Here is a 25,737-nt window from a genome sequence, read left to right as displayed (position 1 = left end):
AAAAAAAAAAAAAAAAAAAAAAAAGGAGAAGAAAATAAAACAATAATAATCATTCATGAGACAGGGTCTGTCTGTTGCCCAAGCTGGTCTCGAACTCCTGGACTCAAGGCATCCTCCCACCTTGGCCTCCCAAAGGGATGGAATTACAGGCATGAGCCATTACACGGGGCCCTAACCTATTACTAAATAAAAGAAAAAATATTAATAATTAAAGATTTTATTGAGCAGAGGGCAATGAAATTGAAAGCAGAAAATCAATAGAGAAAATCAACAAAACTAAAACCTAGTTCTTTGTAAAAAAAGAGATCAATACATTGATAAGCCTCTAGTCAGGCTAAGACAAAAAGAGAAAAGACACTAATTATTAATATCAGAAATAAAAGAGGGGGCCAGATGCAGTGGCTCATGCCTGTAATCCCAGCACTTTGGGAGGCTGAGGTGGGTGGATCACTTGAGGTTTGGAGTTCGAGATCAGCCTGGCCAACATGGAGAATCCCGATCTCTATTAAAAATATAAAAATTAGCCAGGCATGGTGACATGTGCCTGTAATCCCAGCTATTCAGGAGGCTGAGACATGAGAATTGCTTGAGCCTTGGAGGCAGAGGTTGCAGTGAGCCGAAATCACACCACTGCACTCCAGCCTGGGTGGCAGAGTGAGACTCCCTCAAGAAAGAAGAGAGAAAGAGAGAAAGAGAAAGGGGGGGCATTACTATAGATCCCATGGACATTGAAAGGATAATAAAGGAATACTATCAATATCTCTATGCCCACTAATTTGATAACCTAGTGAAAATGGACCAATTCATTGAAAGACACAATATGCCAAAAGTCACTCAAGAAGAAATATACAATTTGAATAGGCCTATATCTATTAACAAAATCAGATCAATACTTAAAACTTTCCAACACAGAAAGAACCAATCCCAGATGTGTTCACATATTATATCTATCAAACATAAGGAAAAAATTATATAAATTCTCTACAACCTATTTCAGATGATAGAAGAGGGAATACTTCCTAACTCATTCTATGAGGCTGGTATTATCTTAATGCCAAGGCAAGAAAAGGACCTTACAAGGAAAAAGAACTAAAGACTAATATCTCTAATGAACATAGATATAAAACCTCAACAAAATTTAGCAAATCAAATCCAACTATGTATAAAAAGAATTATGTACCACAACCAAGTGGGATTTATCCCAGGTATGCGAGGCTGGCTCATCGTTTGAAAATCAATTAACATAACCCATCACATCAACAAGCTAAAGAAGAAAAATAACATCAAATCAATAGATGCAGAAATAGCATTTGACAAAATTCAGCACCCAATCATGATCAAAACTCCCAATAAACTAGGAATGGGGAGAAACTTCTTCAAACTGATAAAGAATAACAACAACAACAACAACAAAATCCTACAGCTAACATTATACTTAATGATGAGAAAGTAGAAACATTCCCACTAAGATCAGGAACATAGCAAGTATGTACCCTCTTACCACTGCTTTTCAACCACATACTGGCAGTTTTAGCTAATGCAACAAGCTAAGAAAAGGAAATAAAAGGTACGCTAATGAGGAAGAAAAAAATAAAACTCTTTATTCACAGATAACATGATTATCTAGGTAGAACAACCAAAAAAATGACAAAAACACTTCTGAAATAATAAGCACGTATAACATGGTTGCAGGATACAAGGTTAATGTACAAAATTCAATTACTTTCATATATGCCAGCAATGAACAAGTCAAATTTGAAATTAAAAACACAATAATGGCCAGGCATGATGGTTTACACCTGTAATCTCAGCACATTGGGAGATTGAGGTGGGGGAATTGCTTGAACCCAGCAGTTCAAGTCAGTTTGAGCAACATGGCAAAACCCCATCTCTCCAAAAACATAAAAAATTAGACACATCTGGTGGCATGCACCTGCAGTCCCAGCTACTTGGAGGCTGAGGTAAGGAGAATCAGTTGAGCTTGGGAGAGTGAAGCTGCAGAGCCATGACTGCACCACATATATTCAATAAAATCCCAATGAAAATCTTAACAAATTACTTTGTCAATATTGACAAACTGATTCTATAGTTTATACTGAGAGTCAAAAGACCCAGAATAGCCAACACAATATTGATGAGAGAAACTTTGGGGGACTGACATTACCAGACTCTGAGTCTTACTATAATAATCATTTCCTAATCAAGATGGTGTGGTAGTGGCAAAAGAATAGACAAATAGATTAAAGGAACAGAAAGTAAGCTCAGAAGTAGATCCACCTATATATAGTCAACTGATCTTTCACAAAGAAGCAAAGGCAATACAATGTAGCAAGTTGGTCTTTTTGACAAATAGGGCTGAGACAACTGGATATCCACCTGCGAAAGAAAAGTGAATAGACATAGACTTTATTCATTTTACAAGAATTAACTCAAAACACATGCTGGAGGTAAATCCAAAAGCCAGAAGTATAAGACTCCTGGAATATAACATAGGGGAAAATGTAGATGACTTTAGGTTTGGTGATGACCTTTTAAATAGAACACTAAAGGCATGATCCATTTAGAAGAATGGATACAGTTAGAAACATCTACTTTGTGAAAGACACTATCAAGAGAATTAAAAAACAAGCCACAGACTGGGAGAAAATATTTGCCAAATACCATATCTGCTAAAGAACTGTTATTGAAAATATACAAAAAGTCTTAAAATTCAACAATAGGAAAATTACCCCATTTAAAATTAGAAAACCTTAACAGATATCTCATTAAAGAAGATATGCAGATGGCAGACAAGTATATGAAAGATGCTCCACATCATATATCATGAAGAAAATGCAAATTTAAACAACGAGATATCACTACATGTTTATTAGAATGACCCAAATCAGAACACTGACAGCACCAAACGCTGGTGAGGATGTGGAGCAACAGGAACTCTCATTCATTGCTGGTGGGGATGAAAAATGTTGCAGCCACTTTGGAAGACAGTTTGGTAGTTTCTTACGAAATTAAATATACTCATACCATGTGATCCAGCAACTGTGTCCTTTGGTATTTACCCAGAGGAGTTGAAAACTTATGTTCACACAAAACTTGCATACAGATATTTTCAGGAGCCTTTGCCAAAAGTTGAAAGCAACCAACATGTCCTTGAATAGTGAATGAATAAATAAACTGTGGTACATCCAGGCAACGGAATATTATCAGCACTAAAAGGAAATGGGTATCAAACCATGAAAAGACATGGAGAAAAAAATGCATACTACAAAGTGAAAGAATCCAGTTTGAAAAGGTCTGCATACTGTATGAATCCAATTATATGAAATTCTGGAAAAGGCAAAACCATAGGGGCAGTAAAAAGATCAGTGGTTACCAGTGGTTAAGGAAGAGGGAAGGATGCGTAGGTGGAAGACAGAAGATCTGGTGGCACTGAAACTCCTATGTGATACTATAATGGTGGATAAATGTCATTATACGTTTGTTAAAACCAATGGAATACATAACACTAAGAATGTACCCTAATGTAAACTATGGACTCTGGGTGATAAGGGTATGTTAATATAGGTTCATCAATAGTAATAGTCAAAAGTATTATTCTATTGAGGATGTTGATAATGGGGAGGCTATGCATATGTGTGGGGGTATATGGTACATGGGAAATCTCTGTACCTTCACTCAGTTTTGCTGTGATCCTAAAACTGCTCTAAAAACTGAGGTCTATTAGGAAAAAAAGCAAAAAAGAAATCACTAAATAAAGTAATACATGCACTACACACTGTTAATACAGTGTTTCACACACATATCACTACACTCGGTAATGCATACACCTAGCATGTTTCAAAATATTTTCCCAATGAAAATAGTACAAGCACACAAACTCAAAGAGCGAGCATGCAAACAGTGCTAAGCACACTTTTTATCCCATAAAAATACACACACATACGACTGGGCGTGGTGGCTCATGCCTGTAATCCCAGCACTTTGGGAGGCCAAAGTGGGCAGATCACAAGGTCAAGAGATTGAGACCATCGTGGCCAACATGGTGAAACCCCATCTCTAATAAAAATACAAAAATTAGCTGGACATGGTGGTGCATACCTGTAGTTCCACCCACCCAGGAGGCTGAGGCAGGAGAATCGCTTGAACCTGGGAGGCAGAGGTTTCAGTAAGCCAAAAATCGTGCCAGTGCACTCCAGCCTGGCGAGAGCGAGACTCCGTCTCAAGAAAAAAAAAAAAAATACACGCATACACACACACATACCTAGCTTAGCAGTGGTTCAGTATACATCACTAAAGTGTGAAGGATGTGCATCCATATGGTTAACATACTCTTTCACAAATACATAATTATTTTCTGTATCACATGAACCACCTGTATTAAACAGGTTCCAACATATATAATTAAACCAAGTAGAACATGCACCCCACATGTTAATCCCAATATTCCACACATATATCACAATGTTGGTTACACACACTAAACTCATGAACACACATACAGAACTCTGTTAAACATGGTTTCAACATACGTCATCAAACCACATATATACACATAACACTTCTACACACATTTCACATATATCACTCTACACTTTTAAAAAGGCATCTAGCTAAGATACAGTTTTTCAGCATAAATCTCTAAGGAAAGTAGTCTATGCACGCCACTCTGCTAAACACAGTGTTTTCTGTGTATATCCTAATCCTCAAGATGGTATACACCTAGTCCTGTAAGCAGTGTTCCAACATTTCCCAAAACAAAGCAGTACCTGCACCACACGCATCTCCCTTTTAAAAAAGCAGTACATTTAGTAGGTGCTACTAACTTATCCCACATTTCATAACTCCCTTATATCACTATACTCAGGTAACATATGCACTTCTCCTAATGCAGTTTAAAAATATCACTAAACAAAATAGTACATGTACCTCACACTGCTAGCACAATGTTTCACACATACGCTACATATAGGAACACACAACACTATCTTTGTTAAACACAAAGTCCTGCGTGCCCAACAGTGTGAACTCAACTGTTTCTCATATGTATCATTTTACTCAGTAACATCAGGCTCTGTAAACAGTGTTTCAATATATATCACAAATAACAGCACATGTACTGCACACTGCTAAACAGGGTGTTTCAAACATACATAATAATACACTTACCCACCACTCTTAAATACATTATGGCATATCATTTAACAAAGTAATATACACACATATAAACACAATGTTTTTGTTTGTTTTGTACATATTCATTGGGTACAAGTGCAATTTTGCTACATTGCTACATTGCATTGTGGTGAAGTCAGCACATCCATCACTGGAGTAATACACATTGCACCCACCAAGCAACTTCCCATCACTCAACTCCCTCTCGCTCCCACTTCAAGTCTCTTGTCCATCATTCCACACTTGGTTTAAATGCAGTGTTTCTAACACATATCTAAATACAGGGTAGCATGCTCACCTAACACTATTAAACACACAGTTTCAACATATATCATTAAAAAGGTCAGGGTCAGAGTGAGGCACAAGGTCCAGGTCAGGGCCAGGACAGGTTCAGGACCATGGTGAGGTTGGGTCAGGCTAAGGGTCAGGGTTAGGACAATGTTCAGCGTGATTCATGGGATCTTCATGATGGGATTTCATCATGGGATCTTCATGATGAAAATAAATGAAAGAATTTATGTCAAGGTTTATATTAGGATGAAGGTCAAGGTCAGAGTCAGGGTCAAAGTTATGAAGGTTATATTCAATATCAGGGGGATTGTCAGGGTAGGGTGTGGTCAAGTTCTAGCTCTAAGTGAATGTGAGTGCATGGGGTAGAAGACGATCAGGGCGAGGGACACAGAACGTTCAGGATCAGGGTCAGGCTCACGGTCACAGTGAGGGCCAGGATAAAGTCTAGCTCTGGGTGAGTGGCCGTGTCAGGGCTGGGCCCAGGAGGAGGGTCAGTGTCAGGTTAAGAGCATGAGAAATGTCAGACACCCTGTCATAGTGAGGGTCAGGGTGTCTATTCATTTCGTAGGGTTGAGTAACAACACTAACAGAAAGACTTAAGACCATGGAAATTATTATCTCGTGATTGTGGTGACCAGAAGTCTAAAATCCATGTGTGGGCTAGAATCCAGCCCTCTGGAAGCTCTATGGGAGGATCCTTCCTTATCTCTGAGGCTTCACAGGCTCTTAGAGTGCCTTTCCTTGTAAACATCACTCCAATCTCTGCCTCTGTCTCCACATGGCCGTCTTCCTATGCATCTCCTCAGAGTCAGTCTCCTGCCTCTGTATTGCAACATATATTACTAAACAAATGTACACATTCAATCCACTATGAAGGAGTGTTCCACACATCCCATCTCAAGGTTCTTAATCACTTCCGCAAAGACTCAATAACCAAATCACATTCACAGAGATCAAGGGTTAAGACATGGACATACCTTTTTGGGGTCACTATTTAACCCAGTGCAGAGTCAAGGTCAGATACAGTTGAGTCAGAGACAAAGTCAGGTTTCATGGCCAGCCTTAGGGTGGCGTCAAGGTAAAGATGAGGGGTTAGGTTAAGGGCAAGGGCCAGGTGAAATACAGGTTCAGGTTAACAGCCAGATGAAGGGGAGTGTGAAGGTCATGGCCAATGTCATGATGAGGGTCACTGAGAGGTCCCAGGGGCTAGGATGTAGCTGTAGTTCTGACACAGAGGGCCAAGGTAAAGCCCTGACACAGCTATAGTGTAAAGAGGTACTCTGGAGGCTCAGGTCCTGTGGAGCAGGACATAGTTGCAATTTGGGACTCAGAACCAACAGGGTACAGAAACAGTCTAGGCTCTGGGAGATGAGGTAGCACACAGTAGTCACTCTGAACGCTGGAATGGTAGGACATGGCAGTAGCCAAGACTCTGAATCTAGGGGCAGCAACATCAAGGACCTGGACACATGGAAAGATGCACCTGTGCTTGGGACCTGGGGGGAACAGAGCAGCACAGCAATGACTCCACTCTCCGGAGAGGTAGAACACCTCAGCAGCTCAGACTTTGAGGGACTAGTCCAGTTTGAGATAGGTGGGGCACTGTGGATGTTTAGCCTGGAGGTTGATATGACCCAGCTCAGGTAAGCCCCTGATTCCCTGGGATGTAAGGTGCAGCTAAGTCCCAGAAAGCATGGCTACATGGGTCAGTGGAGGATCCAGCTCCCTAGGGCATGGTTCTATATCAGCTGTGGCACTGGTGGGTGCAACTGCTCCAATGTGCCACAGGCTCAGAGCCCTGGGGCAAAGTGCTGCCTCACCTGCAGTGGCTCTGGAGTACCAAAGACATGAGGTCCCTAGGGAGAAGGGCATTTAGTCTGCCGTGGCACCAGGATTGTGTCTGCTATTGTTTGTAGGATGCCTGAAGTCCCTGGGAGGTGGGGAGTCACTTCAGCTCAGCCGTAAGGGAGGACGCATCAGCGCCTCACACGTGGGTGATGAAGTTCCATGGCAGTTTGGCCCTAGGGGATAGAGCTTGGAGCAGCTTGTTTTTGGGATGATGTGCTACTGGGTAAGATGGATTCAGTGTTGGCAAAGCCACAGGATGAAGAGGTGCATACTTTCTCACTCCCAGATCACAACACACTCAAGCAGTGGCTGTGGTTCCAAGACGGTGCAGTGCAGTAGCCGCACAGGTGATGGGAGATGGCAAAGTATCAGCTCTTTGTCTCGGATAGCTCAACATGTGAACTCTGGGGAGCTCCCTCAGTTGGGCTCAGAGCCTGTGAGGGATGTGGAAACCTCTGGTAATGAAGATTGCATGTGTCAATGGTGGTGATGGGGGATGCTGGGGTCCTCCTGCTTACCTTTTCCCTGCAGGAAGAAGTCTCTCCTGGTTCCACACTGATCCTGAGTGGATAGAGTGGCAGAGTATTCTTTCCTTTCCTGTGCAGCCATCCCAGGTTTCCATACTCTACAGAATTTCTGCTGCTTCTTTTTTGTTCTCCAGAGTTCTCCTTTAATTATTTTGATTGAAATGTAGTTGTTACTTCACTATATTTTATGTTGGAGTGGGTGAAGAGCTAGGAACTTCCAGTCAGCCATCTTGTGACATCCAATAATTCTTTTTTTCTTTTTTTGAGATAGTGTCTCACTCTGTTGCTCAGGTGGAGTGCAGTGGCACAATCTGGGCTTACTACAACCTCCACTTCCTGGGTTCAAGCGATTCTCCTGCCTCAAGCCTCCTGAGTAGCTGGGATTACGAGCACATGCTGCCAAGCCCGGCTAATTTTTTTTTGTATTTTTAGTATAGACAGAGGTTTCACCATGTTGGTCAGGCTGGTCTTGAACTCCTGAACTCGTGATCCACCCATCTCGGCCTCCCAAAGTGCTGGGATTACAGGCATGAGCCATCACACCTGACTCCAGGAATTACTTTCTGGTTTTCCTTTTGTGTGATATCTTTGCCTGGCTTTGGTATCAGGGTAATGCTGGCCTCATAGAATGAGTTGGGAAGTGTTCCTTCATATTTTATTTTTTGAAAGAGATTGAGAATAAATGGTGTTAATTTCTCCTTTTTTTAATTTTAATTTTTTTTAGGCAGGGTCTCACTCTGCCACCCAGGCTGGAGTGAAGTGGTGCAATCATGATTCAGAGCAGCCTGAAACTCCTCACCTCAAGCAATCCTCCCACCTTAGCCTTCCCAAGTAGCTGGGACTACAGGCATGTGCCACTATGCCTAGTTAATTTTTTAAAACATTTTTTTGTGGACATATGGTCTCAACTATGTTGCCCAGGCTGGTCTCAAGCTCCTAGGCTCAAGCAATCCTCCTGCCTCAGTTTCTCAAAGTGCTGGGATTACAGGGTGTTAATTCTTCTTAAATGTTTAGTAGACTTTAACAGTGGCCACTTGGTCCTGAATTTTCCTTTGTTGAGAATTCTTGTTAATAGGGTCTCTTAAGTGCATTTGTCAATTCCCAGCAATTTAAGCCTAATTTTGTGTCACTAAAGCAGATGATAATGTGCTGTAAAGTTGTGGAGAGTGATTTTCATTTACAAGATCATTTTAAAAATTAAAAAAAAAATTGTTGTACAACTTTGCCTCAATAAAGCAAGCTTGGTATACCCCTGATACTGGTTAGCCAGTAAGGACTCCAGGCAGAACATATAAAAACTCCTAAACTCCCCAACAAAATTAAAAGCAACCCATTTTAAAAATGGGCAACTGATTTGAATAGACAGTTCTCCAAAGAAGATAGAGAAATGGCTGAAAAGTGCATGAAAAGCTGCTCAACATCATTAATCATTATGGAAATACAAGTCAAAGTCAGTAAGATACCATTTCATAACCACTAGCATGGTTAAAATATTTTTTAAAGGGGAAAAGATAAGTATTGGCAAGGATGTGGAAAAATTAGAACTCTCTAACATGGCTATAGGGAATATAAAATGGTGCAGCTTCTGTGGAAAACAATTTTGTAGTTCCTCAGAAAGTTAAATATAAAACTGTAAATATAATCTAATCATTTCACTCCTAGTATATACCCCCAAGTATTGAAAACAGGTGTTCAAACAAAACTTGTACACAAATGTTCAGAGCAGCATTATTTATAATAAGCAAAATATGGACACAACCCAAAGGTCCAATTAATGGATAAACAAAATGGTAATCCATCCAATGGAATATTATGCAGCCATTAAAAAGGAATGTAAATTGGCATAGCCATTAAGGAAATACAGTATGGACGTTCCTAAAAAAACTAAAAAATAAAACTACTATGTGATCCCGCAATCTCACTGCTGAGTATATACCCAAAGGAACTGAAATCTATGTGTCAAAGAGACGTCTGCACTGCCATGTTCATAGCACCATTATTCATAATGGCCAAGACATGGAATCAACCTGTGTCCATCAACATGTGAATGAATAAAGAAAATGTGGTATACACAATGGAATACTATTCAGTACATAAAAAAAAGGAAATCCTGTCATTTGCCACATGTATGAACCTGGAGGACATTACGTTAAGTGAAATAAGCCAGACACAGAAACACAAATACTGCTGATCTCATATGTGGAATCTAAAAAAGTCAAACTCATAGAAGCAGAGAGGAGAATGATGGTTACCAGGGGCTCAGGGGAGAGGTGATAGGATTGGAGAGATGTTGGTCAAGTTTCAGTTAGATGGAGAAATAAGTTCAAAAGATCTATCTATTATACAACATGGTGACTACAGTTAATAACAATGTATTGGGTGGGCACACTGGTTCATGCCTGTAATCCTAACATGTTAGGAGGCCAAGGCAGCAGGATCGCTTGAGGCCAGGAGTTTGAGACCAGCCTGGGCAACGTGGTGAAACTTTGTCTCTACAAAAAAAAAAAAAAAAAAAAAAAAAAGTGAAGTGTGTTGGTGTGAGCTTGTAGTTTCAGCTACTTGGAAGACTGAGGCAGAGAATCTCTTGAGCCCCGGAGTTTGAAAATGCAGTGAGCCGTGACTGCACCATGAAAAGTAGGAGTGTCAGCTGGGTGGCTGGGTGTGGTGGCAACAGAGTGAGACCCCGTCTCAAACAAACAAAATGTATCATATACTTGGAAATTGCTAAAAGTAGACTTTAGTGTTCTCAGCACAAAAAAGTTAACTATGTGAGATAATGCATATGTTTTAATTAGCTTGATTTAGACATTCCACAATGTATACATATTTCAAAACATCATGGTATACACCATAAATATATACAATTTTTTTCAATTAAAAAATGAGTTAAAAAAAAGGAAGTAGGACTTTTGGCAGTGAATAGGTAATGAGGGCAGATCCCTCATGAACAGGGTGAGTGCCTTTAAAGAGACCCCAGAGAGATAACTTGCCCCTTCCACCATGTGACAACATGCTAGAAGGTGCCATCTATGAAGAATCAGCCCTTACCAGACACTGTATCTGCCAGTGCCTTGATCTTGGACTTCTCAGCCTCCAGAACTTTGAGAAATAAATTTCTATTCTTTATAAGCTATGCAGTTATGAGTTATTAGTTGATGGGTTGTTATAGCAACCCAAATGGACTAAGAAAACCAAAAAAGGCCTAAGATAGGCCTGGTACATAGTAAACTTCATTTGTTTGTTGAATGAATGAATGAATGCACATTCCTTGAATAATCTGCATTTTACTCTATTTTCCACTCCTATTTTTCTTTTCTTTTTTGTTTTTTGATAAGAGCCTTACTCTGTCACCCAGGCTGGAGTGCAGTGGCGTGATCTCAGTTCACTGTAACCTCTGCCTCCCAGGTTCAACCTATTCTCCTGCTTCAGCCTTCCAAGTAGCTGGGATTACAGGCAAGTGCCACCACACCCAGCCAATTCTTTGTGTATTTTCAGTAGAGACAAGGTTTCACCATGTTGTCCAGGGTGGTCTCAATCTTCTGACCTTGTGATCCACCCACCTCGGCCTCCCAAAGTGTTGGGATTACAGGCATGAGCCACCACACCCAGCCACCCAGCTGACACTCCTACTTTTCATATGTATAAAAACCATTTGTATACCTTTGAAAACCTAGATCAATGGTTCTCTAAGTGTGATCAGGGCAAAGAGACAGAGATTCACGGAAGTTGAAAACCTCTTTTTTTTGGGCTTTACTACTTACTGGGTTTGTGGCATTTTGCAAGTTACATAACATGTCTGTGATGTAATTATTTCATATGTAATCATAATCGTACTTCACACAATTGTCATAGAGTTTTTCTGAGATAAATGATTACAATAATTGCTAACACTTCCTGGGCACTTACTTTGTATCTGCTATGTTCTAACCCATCAGGTGAGGCCCTATTTTTGTTTCATATAAAGGGATTACCATTGCCTGCATACATAAATGTCATATTATTATTAACATTATTGTAGTCAATGATTAAAGAAAAGGCTGACAAGGCCTTTTCTTCCCACCCTGAGTGGGTGTTTTGTGGGTGATCGCTGTGCAAGAGCTTGTTACTCCATGCAAATGCATCCAATCCAGTTCTTCTCATAGGTGAGCATGCATCAGAGTCAGTTGGAGAGATTGCCAGGTCTTGTTTACCAGGTTTCTGATTCAATTGGTCTAGTATGGAGTCCAAGAATATGCATTTCTGACCATTTTTCAGATGCTGCTGATGCTACCAGTCCCTGACCAAACATTTTTAAAATGATTTATTGAAATATAATTCAAATACCATAAAATCACCCTTTAAAGTATACCATTCAGTGATTTGTTACAAAATTCACAGAGTTTTGGACACGTCTTTGTGGCAATGTGTAAGAAAAAAAAAAATCACAGAGTTGTACAACCATCATCACTCTAGAATAAAGTATACATTTTTCTTAATTTTTCAATCTGTTTTTAAAATAGGTAAATGAAACTACACAGAAAAGTAGAGATGAAGAAGTCTTCCTCCCCTCATCCCAATCACTTGGTTCCTCCCCTCCACTAGGTAGCCACTTTTATTTATTTTTCTATATATCTATTTCTATATAGCATTTCTTCATGCAGATACAAGAAACATGTGGTCTTTCCCTGTTTTCTTGTACTAGAGAGGCAGCACACTATGAATCATATTCTGCCATTGTTTTCTTCATTTATTAAAGCTGGAGATCATTATGACCATATTACCATGGCATATTTAACAGTCTCCTTCAAGTAAACAAATATCTCAATTGTTTCTAGTCTTTTGCTATTGCAAACTATGCTGCCATAAATACCCTTATATACATATCATTTCACATGTATTATGGTTTGAATGTGTCTCCTCCAAAATTCAGGTGTTGCCAATGTGCTAGTATTAAGAGGAGGCACCTTTAAGAAGTGATTAGGCCCTGAAGGCTCCTCCATCATTAGAATTAAGGCCCCTTATAAAAGAGGTTTCACGCAGCATTCGGCTAGCTTGCTCCCTGACCCTTCTCTCTTCCACCATATGAAGATGCAGCAAGATGGCCCACACCCGACACCGAATGCCAGTTCCTTGATCTCAGATTTCTCAGTGTGAGAAAGTAAATGTCTGTTCTTTGCAAACTACCTAGTCTCAGGTATTCTGTTATAGCAGCACAAAACAGACTAAGAAAATATGTGTGCAGGTGTATGTACAGGATTAATTCCCAGAAGTGGGACTGCTAGCTTAAAGAGTAAATACATTTATAATTTTGAAACATATTTCCAAAGTCCCATTGATGAGTTGTGTAATTCTCTACTTTTGTTAGTAATGTGCCCTTACCCCAATATGTGTTGTCCATGACTTGTATTTTAGCCAATATGATAGGTGTGCAGTTTAAATTTGCATTTCTCTTGTCATGAGTGAGATAGTACATAATTCATATGTATAAGGGCCATTTGTGTTCCTTTTTCTGTGAACTGCCCTTGTCCTTTGTCCATTTTCTACTTGATTTTTGGTTATTTCCCCCAAGGAGTAGTCTTGGTTACTCCTCCAGGAGTAATTTATACTTTAGGAGATTGTTTCTGTTTGACATCATTAATTATTTTTCAATTTTGCTATTTGTCTTTGCTTATTGTGTTTTTGCCATGCATAGAGTTTTTATGTAGTTGAATTGATCAATCTTTCCTATTGCAACTAGTGCATTTTGAGTCATACTTGAAAAGATTTTCTTCCCTTTCCCCCACTCTAAGATTATAAAGAAATCTGGTCATGTTTTATTCTTATACCTTGACATTTTTTTTTCACGTTTAAATCTTGGATTTATAGCCTAGAGCACTGTCACCTACCAGACTAAAAAAGAATATGGATGAGTAGATTCTAAACATTTCTCCCTATATTAGATCTTTCTTTAAATACAATCTTGCCCCATACGTAAGACAGATGGAAGGAGAGCTGCCCTGAAGGTGCAGTAGAGACCCTCTTGTGAGTCACATCCTCCCCACAGACTTCAGGGTTCTCCATGGAATCTTTAGGATGGCTGTAAGCAGAGTGAACACCACAAATATCTGCAGAACAACAACCAGGCCAAAAAGTTTGATGAGACAAAAGTTAAAAGAAGGACTTTCTGGTTTGTCTTAGTGTTTGCCACTGAGTGTTTGTTGAGGAGGAAATAAGAAAAGCCTGGAGAGGACCCAAGAGTCTCTTTCCGCAGGGCTCATCTTTCTTATCAACAGTTCCCTTTTACTGAGTTCGTATGTTCAATTGAAAATTTCTCATGATTCTACTACGCTCTGACTGGTGAAGTGGAGAGTGTGCATGGACCTTGGTATCACATACGAGTTCTAATCCTGAACACTTACTAGCTGTGCAACCTCTGGCAATTCATTTGTTTCATAATTAGTTCACCCACAACAAATAATTGACTATTTTGTGTGTGGAAGACACTGTGTTAAGTGCTGGAGATATAAAAATAGAGAAGATAGAAATGGTATTACCTTACAGCATGGGGGTAGAGCCAGATGGTAAACAAATAACTATCATAATTATTTAGATTCTGATTGTCACGACATCTTCAACAGAGCAAGGAGTCCTGTGGACACGAAGAGCAGGGAAGTTCAAGCTTGCTAATTTAGGGAAGCTAGACTACCAGGTTCAGGTTTGACAGGCCCATAGGAATTGGCATGGCAGAGGGAGGCCAGGGCCTTTTAGGCAAAAGGAAAAGCAAATGCTTATTAGACCTTAAGGCTGCAGGAGCTAGGCACATTTGACCACCAAAAGGAAGGCCAATATAGACAGCATCAACATCACTGCGGTGTCTGTGTGGAGAATGGATTGTATGTGTGTGGTGTGTGAGGGGCAAGAGTGGATTCGGGGACATGGGTTAGGAGCTACTAGCGGTCTGGGCAAAAAAGACACTAGTAGCCAGGGAAACAGTGGTGGCAGTGGAGAGTGTGGACAGATTGGTAGGAGACACAGAGTGTTCATAAAAACTCCCAGGTTTCCGGGTGAGCTATCGCCAGGTGGATGTCCGTGCCACTACTGAGCTAGTGAATTCTGAACAAGAGGAAGTTTGAAGAAAACCCCCAACATTTTGGCAGGAAAGCGTCTCCTGGTGCAGATGGCAAGCGGGAACCTCACGAGAGGTCTGGCTGCAGGTGTGAAATGGGGACCCCGGCGAGGTCGGGTGCACTTACTGTGCTCAGTAAGACAGCGAGGCACCGCCGAGGCGGCAATGGCAGATCTGGTTTCTAGGTGGGGTCCCAGTCGGAGTCCCCGTGTCCAAAATCCTCAACTAGATTGGGCGTGCCGTTTATCTTGTTCCAACTGTTGACCGTAATGGCACTAGCAACAATGTCCTCCCCAGACGAAGGTGGTTTTTTCCCGTGTTTTCAGCCACTGCAGAGTGGACAGCTACTACAAACCAAGTACCTGTGGGCTTAGGTACCAGATTCAAAATGGGATGATGGCAGAACAGGGACTAGGACGGAGAGAAAACCCGAAGATGGATCAACCAGAAAGCAATGGATTCTCACAGAGGCACAAAAAGTGCCTCAAGCAGAAGATTCATCTCCACTGCTGCGTCCTTAAGAGGCAACTTTCTAAGCATCCTTCCCTCCTCCTCAGGCTGACGCTTTTTCACCTTGTTAAATTACCTGGTAGCTTTCTCCATGAGAGACGCCTTCTTCACAGTCCTGGCGTCCCAGTCAGACTCGCGGCCTCCTCCTCCAGCTTCTGCCGGCCGGCTGGGGTCGCCGCCGCGCGGTCTCAGGCACACTCCTCCGGCGCCTCGAGGAGCTGCGGCCCCCGCGGAGCCCCTGCGCGCCCGGGCGAACGTGGTAGGAACGCAGGCTCCCGCCCCCTCAGACGCCGGCGCCCCGCAGCCTTTCCTCAGCCTCCACAAGTTCTTTCGGGGATGTGATGTCCGACGTGCAGTCTCGGCTCTGGTTATTTAGACGTTACTCCTTCCTCGCCGGACGCCAAACATGGGGAAACCACACTCTCTGCTCCGGTCACCAGCAGCCACTCCCATTCCTGAAGTATCCACTGTTGCATGTGTATCCTACTTCAGGTTTTCATTTTTATTTAAGGTCAGTTGTTGCCTGACAACACAGACATAAGCTTCATTCTAAAGTCAACACTTCGAGGCGGCCCCGCTCCAGGCGCCAGCCCAGCAGCTTTCCCGAACCCCCCAGGAACCCAAGAGCGAGCAACGACCCCCGCCCGGGCAAGAAAGCTCGACCCGCCGCGCCACACCTCTTCCGGGCTCCGCAGCCGGGCGGTCCGGGAGGCCCTGAAGCGCCTGGGCATGGAGAAACCCCGCCCCCCATCGAAGCCCCGCCCTCCGCCCGAGCACCCACCAATGGTAGCGCGCGGTGCGGGGCGCCGAGTTGGGACGGCGACGCGCCGAGGAGGCGGTGCGCTGAGGCGGCGCGCTGAGGTTGCTCTCGGTGAGATGCCTCGCGGCAGTAGCGCTCGCGGCCCTAAGGTAGGCTTTGGGGCGGGAGCGGGCGCCAAGCAGTTTCAGGCGTCGAGGGGGAGCGGCGGGCCGGTGTTGAGTCGGCTCTGGGCTGCTGGGGTAAGAGGGGGTGGGCATTGGGGTTGAAGGGCGAGGTGGTGGCGAGTTCCGTCTGCGTGCGTGGAGCGAGCCCGCGCCGCGGGGTGCAGCCCCCATGTCCGGCTCCGGTCCTGGTGTGCTGGCCGAGCCCTCAGCGGCTGTCCGGGAGGCGAGGGGTGGAGCTACGGGAGGGACAGAGCTACGGGAGGGACGCAGCTGGCTGCTGGGACTTGAGTCCGGAGTGAGCAGGAGCCTATGTCCGCCTCGGGGGTACTTGGCGATGCTTTTATTTGTCTCATTTTGACCCTGGTGTAATGCACCAAACAGCAGGGAATCCTGGCGGCTTTGCCCGTCTCCCCGGATAGTCCACTGTCAACTCTCTCTCCCTGCTGCACTGGGAGGGGACTCTGTGGCGGACTGCCCGGTCCGTCAGCATCAGGGTCCAGGCGGGGAGCGGGTGGAAGCATTGCATGAGTGGTGGTTAATTGCACCTGCATCCGAGAGTGCCTCCTTTTTTTTCTGCTAATTGTGCTTGTCCTGACGTGTGTCCTTTATCTTTTTAAAGTTCCTTATAACTTCCTTGCTTTCAAATACGTTTGTTTTATAAACAGTTCTAAAAAACCAAAGACAGGACCTCCATTCTTGACTCTTCCCTTTACTCGAAAACTTCCTGGAGAAATAGTCCACATATACTGGTTCAACTTTAGCACTACCATGCTTTCTCGCTTCTCAAATACCATTGATTATCAGATCACACTATCAATTTTGTGACTGGCTTTAGGGAATAAAACATTTCAGGCACCTCTGTTTATAAGATGCAGCCTGATTTCAGAAGTATTAATGTGTGAGAAAAACTAGGAAGTATATAAATTTGTTAAATCCAGTATAAGTTGTTTACTTGGTCATGCAGCATTGAACACATTCGCCACCTGCTTTTATTTCTTTTGGAACATCCCTGAAGTTGCAATGCTGATTGTCTTCCTGTCTTGCAACTGCTCATTTTCTTCTCTTTATTGTGTTCGTGCCATGTTCTAATTTTTTACCTTGTGCTTTTTCTCACTTTCCACGTTTGCTCTGGGCAGTGGAAACATACATGGAAGTTAACTGTCACGGCTGTATAGATGACTTTCAGATCTACGTTAGCCTTTTTCCTTGAGCTCAAACTTAGTGCGTCACAAAATCATCGTCACCCTTAGTCCTTCAGGCCCTAACCATTTCCCTTGACTTAGAAATCCTAGTATTTTTGGATCGACATTCACCTCTGGTCTCTTCATCCTTTTTTTGATAGAGTCATTTTTCAAGACTCTATCAGTTTTTCTTTTCAGTAGTTGTGTTAGTTGTCTGTTGTGTAATAAGTTGCTGAAAACTGAAGCAGCTCATAGCAAATGTTTATTATATCATAGTTTCTGAGATTCAGGAATCTGAGAACGGCTCCACCGTGTGGTTGGTTGTAGGTTAGGATCTCCCGCAAGGCTGCAGTCAAATAAAGGGGCTTTGGAGCTGGAGGATCCAGTTCCAAGCTCACTCACGGATTGTTCCTTGACAGGTCTCTAGGACAGCTCACAGCGGGGTCCTGGCTATTCCAAGAGAGAGAGAGAGAGAGAGAGAGCAACAAGATACTGGCCCCCGTGTCTTTTATAGCCTAATTTCAGAAGTGACATCCCATCTCCTTCTATTCATTACATGGACCAATCTGGTACACTGAATGAGGAGGGTATCAAAGACCCAGGAGGTGGGGATCACAGGGCCCACCTTGGAGGCTGACTTCCACAGTAGTTTTGCCCCAGGGATTTATTTTTTGTTTCTGTCTCCCTAGGTCAGTATTTAATGGTTAGAGTGTTGATGTGTGGTGCCAGCTAGCATGCTCCCACTCATCTTCAGAGGTGACTTTCCCTTAGACACCACTTTGATTATATTGTTAGTCCCCTATCTAAATTTCATTTTAATTCTTATTGGCTACATCATAATTTATTGTAGACTTACCCTATGTTTAGCACTTTATATGTATTAACTATGTAATTATTTTAACAATTATGTGAGGTAGATACCATTAGTCTCATTTTATGGATGAGGAAACTGAGGCTCAGCAGAGAAGTTAGGTAATTTGCCCAAGGTCACACAGCAGTTAAGGGAAGAAGCTAGGATTTATATCCAGGTAGTCTGCTCCAGACCTAGCTTTTGTTCAGGCTTTCAGCCTGTTATTCACAGCTTCCATAATACATCTGTATCTTATTCCTTACTTTTACAGCTTTGTTCATTATTTATCTTCTAGGTAAATTAGACTACTGCTGTCACCGTACTTTCTTGCCCTTTGGCGGTAATTGAAATGTTCTTGGTTTGGAATAATGCCAGTTCTCCCATTTCTGCTGATTGAAATCTTAATCATCCATTGAGGCCCACCTCAAGTCCCACCTTCTCCCAAATTATCTGAGCTATATATGAACTTTTTTCTGTAGTCTGTGGAATTTTACATAAATAACTCTTACTATTTCATGTATTAGTTTTATTTGTGTCTACACTTTTATTCCCCTATAGTCTAGACATTTAAGATTAGGGACTATGTCTTCAGTCCATATTCCGCAGAGTACCTGTCAAGCCCATATTCCCTAGAGTACCTGTCATATCCCTTGCACATGCTAGATACCTAAGAAACATCTGATGAATTAATGAAAGGAAACAGTTTAAAAGATTTGCAAGTATTCCAGGTGTGAAGAAACATGAGGAGATACCTTAGTCTGAAGCCTTGGATATCAGCCTCAGCAATACAGCTGACTGATTTTGCAATTTTGGACAAGCCACAGAGATATTTCAGGACTCTTAAGATGAAAGGTTGTTCTGTCATGGACTAAAGTGGTGGAATTAGGAATAGAATGGAAAGGACTGAGTTGATAGACTACAAAAGGAAGGTGAGATTTAGGCAACTGCAATTGGAAGAGGAAGAGGAGGGAACCTGTGGTGACTCAAAGTTGAACCTGTGAGAAGTGGGAAAGTTGGTTCCCTGCCTCTTAACTGATGTTAGGATATATAGATATGTGGAACATATGCCCTAGGGAGATTAGGGCAGTCAGTTGCTCAAAGGCTGGGGATATCTTAGCTCTTTTCTCACTCCCATCTCTTCCATGGGCTTCTACTGCCCTAGCCCCTCACTATCCCTTAACATGCTTTGATTCTTTCTTCCCTTTATGCCTTGTGTTCTTCTTTCCTTAAGAAGTAGCCAAGGATGACCATATATACTCCTGTTCTTGGCCAGCACCTTGCCTTTTGAGATTTTCTGATCCTCCCCAGTTGTTGTACTCTCATAGCTCCTTTCACCTCCTTAGACTGAATTCTAGTTTCAGGCTTCTCCCCACCCCACCTTCTGCTCACTCTTTTCCACTGAAAGAAAGACTGTATCTTAGCAAGATTATGAAAGAGAGACTACTTCTTCCTTATGACACCTTCTTTCTGTAATCCTTTGGGTTTCCCTCATCACCAAAACTTCTTTTCTTTGAGACAGGGTCTCACTCTGTCACCTAAGCTGGAGTGCAGTGCTGTGATGTGGCTCACTGGAGCCTCGATCTCTCAGACTTAAGCGATCCTCCCACCTCAGCCTCCCGAGTAGGTGGGACCACAGGTGTGCACCATAATTTTTGTAATTTTTTTGTGGAGATGGAGTCTTGCTATATTGTCCAGATTAGTCTTGAACTCCTGGCCTCAAGCAGTCCTCCCTGCCTTGGCCTCCCAAAGTGCTGGGATTACAGGCATGAGCCATGGCACCCAGCCAATTTACTTTATTTCTGGTGCTTCTTGCACTGGGCCAGGCAGATGGTGGGTATTGATTAAATACAGTGTACACATGAGCTTGAAGAGTACTCAAGGCTGCAGGTTAAAAAGAGTTTTCTTTGTCAAGAAAGGGAAACATTTTGCCTATTTGAAGTAGGAGAGAAGAAGCCAATGGGGAGAGTGAGGACCTTTTAGTATTCTAGAAGGTTTGGATTTCATTACAGAAGCAGGGTTAGTTTTAGAGAATAGGAACATTTTCCTCTGAGACTGTAGGGAAGAAGGAGAGCCCAGTAGATGGAAAGTTAGCTGATTTTTACAATGGCTAATTCTTTTTTCCTGAGGAAGATGTGACAGCATGAACTATGAGGCTGATACGGAGATGTCAAGAGAAGTGTGGGTATGGAACTCACATGTATATTTATGATTCTGTGTAGGCTTATAGTAGAAAACTAGGAAGTAAGAATTCAGCAGTAGACAAGACATGTAAGAATAACTGGAGGGTGCAGCTCTCATTTTTGGGCCTTTTTCCAGTGGCCCCATGGGTTGGTGATTGGTAACCCCATGGGTTGGTAGAAGGGTAGGGGTCTTAGTGCTTGAAAGGCCACACCGAAGTAGTAGGCCATAGAGTGCAGAATGGCATGGGAGCCGTCATGATTAGGAGGGAGTGACTCTGATAAAGTGAATAGGACTTACAAGTCCCAGTGAATTTTCAGATACTTAGAGCCCAGTCAGAAACTCACTTGTGGTGCCTATGTGTGGGAAGTGCTTGTATAGTTGTTGATAGACACTTATATTAATGTGAGGTAATGGAGAACCAGTGGCTAGAATCTTTAGTTTTGGAATTAGACGTACATGGAAGAAAATCTAGACACGTTGCTTCTTAGCTCTGAATAGGGCAAACGTTTTTGAGTTGTGGTTTCTTTATAAAATGGCGTTAATACTTATATTGCTGGGTTGATGTGAGGATTAAATGATGAGAATGAATGGGATGATATACTGGGCATATAAGCACTCAATAAATGTTGGTGATAATGAAAGCAATTAATTAATGAAACACTATGATAATTAAAGCAATTGTATGAGGACAAAGATATTGTTCATCTTCTCCTGCTTTGTCTCTGGATTTCCCTGAATTGCTGTCTTTCAACTATGTTGAACAAGAAATAGTAAAAGGGCTTATTTTAAAGTTTTTTGGTGATGGCTGGAAATTCTCATAGTAATCTTGGTAGGAGTACCTCATGGTTCCAGTTTAAGGCCTTGATAATCTCATTGAATCATTTACTGGTGGCCCTACATCTCAGAATTAGACTACTTAGGTTGGATGTCTGAGTTGTCTGTTTTGTTTTGTTTTGTTGAGACAGTCTTACTCTATTGCCCAGGCTGGAGTGCAGTGGTGCAATCATGGCTCACATGGTCTTGAGCTCCTGGGCTCAAGTGATCCTCCCATTTTGGCCTCCCAGGTAGCCGGGACCACAGGCCGTGCCACTGTGCCTGGCTAATATTTAAATTTCATTTGTAAAGATAGGACCTTGCTATATTGCCCAGGCTGGTCCCAAATTCCTGGCCTCAAATCATTCTTCTTCCTTGGCCTCCCAAAGTGCTGGGATTACAGCGTGAACCATTGTGCCTGGCCTAGAGGTTGTGTTATTCCTCGAACCAAAGGGAAAGAGAACTTTTATTGAAAACATTCTATATGTCAAGCACTTTGCATAGAGTACCTCACTTGTGTTTTCTTTTTAGTCAAAATAATATATTTTCATAGATAAAGTAAAATAGTACAAAAAAGTTTCTCGTAAAATCCACCAATCCCGTGCACATCTCATTCCATTTGTTTTTATTGAGATAATTGTAAATTCATAGACAGTTGTGAGTAATACAGAGAATAGTTGTTTTATAAACTGATTCTGGAGGCTGGCCCTTGCTAGATCAAAGTGTTGGCAGATTTCATGTCTGGTGATGGCCTGCTTCCTTGTTCATAGACAGCCATCTTCTCACCATGTCTTTGCGTGGTGGAAGTAGTAAAGGAGCTCTCCAAGGTCTCTTTTATAAGGGCATCCATTCTATAACTTCTTATCACCTACCAAAGGCGCCACGTCCTAATATCATCACCTTAGGGGTTAGGATTTCAACAAATGTATTTTAGGAGACACAAACATCGGGCCATAGCAATTCTGTGCAGTTCTATCACATGTGTGGGTTCTGTAGGTTCATGTATCCACCACCATAGTGAAAACACTCTCCGTTAGCACAAGGATCTCGTATAATCACAGTTACTCACTTCCAGTAGCTCCCTTGCCTAATTACTGAAAAAAATTTTGTCATTTCAAACATGTTACCTAAATGGAATAATATAATATGTAACCTTTTGAGTTTTTTTTTTTTAAATACAACATAAAACTGTCATGATTTATCCAAGTTGTTGTGCATATCAGTAGTTTCTTTGTTTTAATTGCTGAGTAGTGTTTCATATAACGGATATACCAGAGCTTGAATTAACATTTACCATTGAAGGACCTCTAAGCTGTTTCCAGGTTTCGGTTATTGCAAATAAAACTGCTGTGAACATTTGTGTACAAGTTTTTGTGTGAACATAAGTTTTCATTTCTCTGAGATAAATGCCTAAGTGTGTAATTGCCAGATCCTATGGTAATTTTATATTTAATTTTCTAAGAAACTGATGGACTTTTCCAAAGCAGCTGTATCTGTATAATTTTTTTTTTTTTTTTGACACGGAGTCTCGCACTGTCGCACAGGCGCGATATCCGCTCACTGCAATCTCCTCCTTCCGGGTTCAAGCAGTTCTCCTGCCTCAGCCTCCCTAGTAGCTGGGACTACAGGTGTGTGCTGCCATGCCCAGCTAATTTTTTTTTGTATTTTTAGTAGAGACGGAGTTTCACTACTTTGGCCCGGAAGGTCTTGATCTTCTGACCTCGTGATCCGCCCACCTCGGCCTCCCAAAGAGCTGGGATTACAGGCGTGAGCTGTATCTGTATAATTTTACAGTCCTATTGGCAATGTTATGAGTCAGTTTTATAGATAATAAAGTTTACCTTTTTAAAGTGTAAAATCCAGTGGTGTTTAGTATATTTACAGAGTTGTATAAGTGTTGCTAATTGTAGAATATTTTCATGACCCCAAAAAGAAACCCCATAGCTATTACTTAGTCACTCCCCATTCTCTCTTCCCTCATCCATTGATAACCACTAAGCTACTTTCTGTGTGTATGGATTTGCCTGTTCTGGACATTTCATATCAAGGGAATCATGGACTGTGTGGTCGTTTTGTTACTGGCTTCTTTCATTAAGCATAATGTTTTACAGGTTTATACATGTTGCATGTGTCAGTATTTCATTCCTCTTTATTTTGAATAAAGTTTTCATTGTATGGATATACTGCATTTTAAAAATTCATTTGTCAGTTGATAGACATTTGGATTATTTCCACTATTGGACTTTTAAGAATAATGCTGCTTTGAACATTTTTTTTTTTTTTAATTGAGATGAGTTCTCACTATATTGCCTAGGCTGGTCTCAAACTCAGGGGCTCCAGAGATCCTCCCACCTTAGCCTCTCAAGGTGCTGGGATTACAGGTGTGAGCCACTGTGCCTGGACTGCATTGAACATTTGTGTATGTATTATTATTACTATTATTATTATTATTATTATTTTTTTTTTGAGACGGAGTTTCACTCTTGTTACCCAGGCTGGAGTGCAATGGCGCGATCTCGGCTCACCGCAACCTCCGCCTCCTGGGTTCAGGCAATTTTCCTGCCTCAGCCTCCCGAGTAGCTGGGATTACAGGCACGCGCCACCATGCCCAGCTAATTTTTTTGTAATTTTAGTAGAGACGGGGTTTCACCATGTTGACCAGGATGGTCTTGATCTCTTGACCTCGTGATCCACCCGCCTCAGCCTCCCAACGTGCTGGAATTACAGGCGTGAGCCACCATGCCCGGCCCTACTATTTTTTTGAGACGGAGTCTTGCTCTGTCACCAGGCTGGAGTGCAATGGCATGATCTCGGCTCACTGCAACCTCCGCCTCCCAAGTTCAAGCCATTCTCCTGCCTCAACTTCCTGAGTAGCTGGGACTATAGGCACGCGCCACCACACTCAGGTAATTTTTGTATTTTAGTAGAGAAAGGGTTTCACTATGTTGGCCAGGATGGTTTCAATCTCTTGACCTAATGAGCTGCCCACCTCGGCCTCCCAAAGTGCTGAAATAACAGGCACAAGCCACCGAGCCTGGCCTTATGTATGCATCTTTATGTAGACCTAAGTTTTTCTTTCTCTAGCAGTGAAATTTTTGGGTCACATAACAACTATATGTTCACATTTTGGATAACTGCTAAACTTTTTCAAAGTGGTTGCACCTTTTACAGTCTCACCAGCAAAGAATGAATATTCTAATCTCATGATATGCTTGCTAACACTTGCCATTGCCTGTCTTTCGATTTTAGTCATCCTGATGGTTATGAAGTGTTACCTCACTGTGGTTTGGTTTGCAGTTCTCTAATGAGATTGAGCATCTTTTCATGTACTTATTGGGCATTTCTGTATCTTCTTGAAGAAATGCTTATTCAGCTTATTTGGCCGCGTTTTAGTTGGGTTATTTGCTGTTTTATTGTTGAATCATGAGTCTTTTAAAATTCTGTATACTGTTCCCCTGTAAGATGTATGATCCGCAGATATTTTCTCCCATCCTTTGGGTTTTCATTTTCTTATTGAAGTAAAATGTTTTAAAAAATTTTGATGAAGTCCAATTTGTTTTTTTTTGTTGTTGCTTGTGCTTATTGGTGTCATATCTAAGAAATCATTGCATAAACCAAGGTCACAAAGATTTATTCCTATGTTTTCTTCCAAGAATTACAGTTTTAGCTCTTACATTTAGGTCTGTGATTCATTCAGAGTTAATTTTTCTACACACTGTGAGGTGGGGTACAGCTTCATTTGTTTGCATGTGGATATCCAGTTGCCTCAACACTATTTGTTGAAAAAGTTGTTCTTTCTCCTTGAATTGTCTTGGCACTTTTTTGTTTTAATAGAAAATCAGTTGACCAAAAAAGTAAAGGTTTGTTTTGGCCTGTGAATCTTATTCCACTGGTCTTTGTATCTGCCTTTATTCTTGTACCATTACTGTCTTAATTACTGTAACTTGGCAGTGTTGAAATTAGAAGTGTGAGTTTCTGACTTGTTTTCTGCTTTGTGATTGTTTTAACTGCTTTGGGTTCGTTGCATTTCCATATGAATAATAGCAGCTTGTCAAGTTTTGCAAAAAGCCATCTGGGATTTTGATTGGGTTGAATATGTAGAAAAATTGGAGAGTATTATCATTTTAACAATATTACTTCCCATGAACATAGGTTGTCTTTCCTTTTATTTAGACCTATAATTTCTATCTGTGCTTCATAGTTTTCAGTGAAAAAATCCTACACTTCTTTGGTTAAATTTATTTCTAAGAGTTTATTCTTTTTCATGCTATTTTGAATGCAGTTCTACTGGCACATGCTACTGTGCCTGGCTAATTTAAAAAAAAAAAATTGGGCCGGGCGCGGTGGCTCAAGCCT

General features: G+C 41.8%; 1 protein-coding gene across 3 annotated transcripts in view; it reads left to right on the top strand.

The window, feature by feature from the left end:
- The first annotated feature begins 16,255 nt into the window (after positions 1–16,255).
- LOC108297231 (DNA repair-scaffolding protein-like) overlaps positions 16,256–25,737 on the top strand; it is a 162,644-nt gene continuing 153,162 nt past the window's right edge. For all 3 annotated transcript variants that reach the window (XM_017519947.2, XM_017519949.2, XM_017519948.2), the window contains exon 1: positions 16,256–16,341. In XM_017519947.2, the coding sequence (XP_017375436.1) occupies positions 16,309–16,341 (33 nt within the window). In that variant the 5' untranslated portion in view covers positions 16,256–16,308. The remainder of the gene's footprint in view (positions 16,342–25,737) is intronic.

The sequence above is a fragment of the Cebus imitator genome, unplaced genomic scaffold (genome assembly GCF_001604975.1).
Source record: "Cebus imitator isolate Cc_AM_T3 unplaced genomic scaffold, Cebus_imitator-1.0 Scaffold782, whole genome shotgun sequence".
Lineage (NCBI taxonomy): Eukaryota > Metazoa > Chordata > Mammalia > Primates > Cebidae > Cebus > Cebus imitator.
This window is presented reverse-complemented; position numbering and strand designations above follow the sequence as displayed.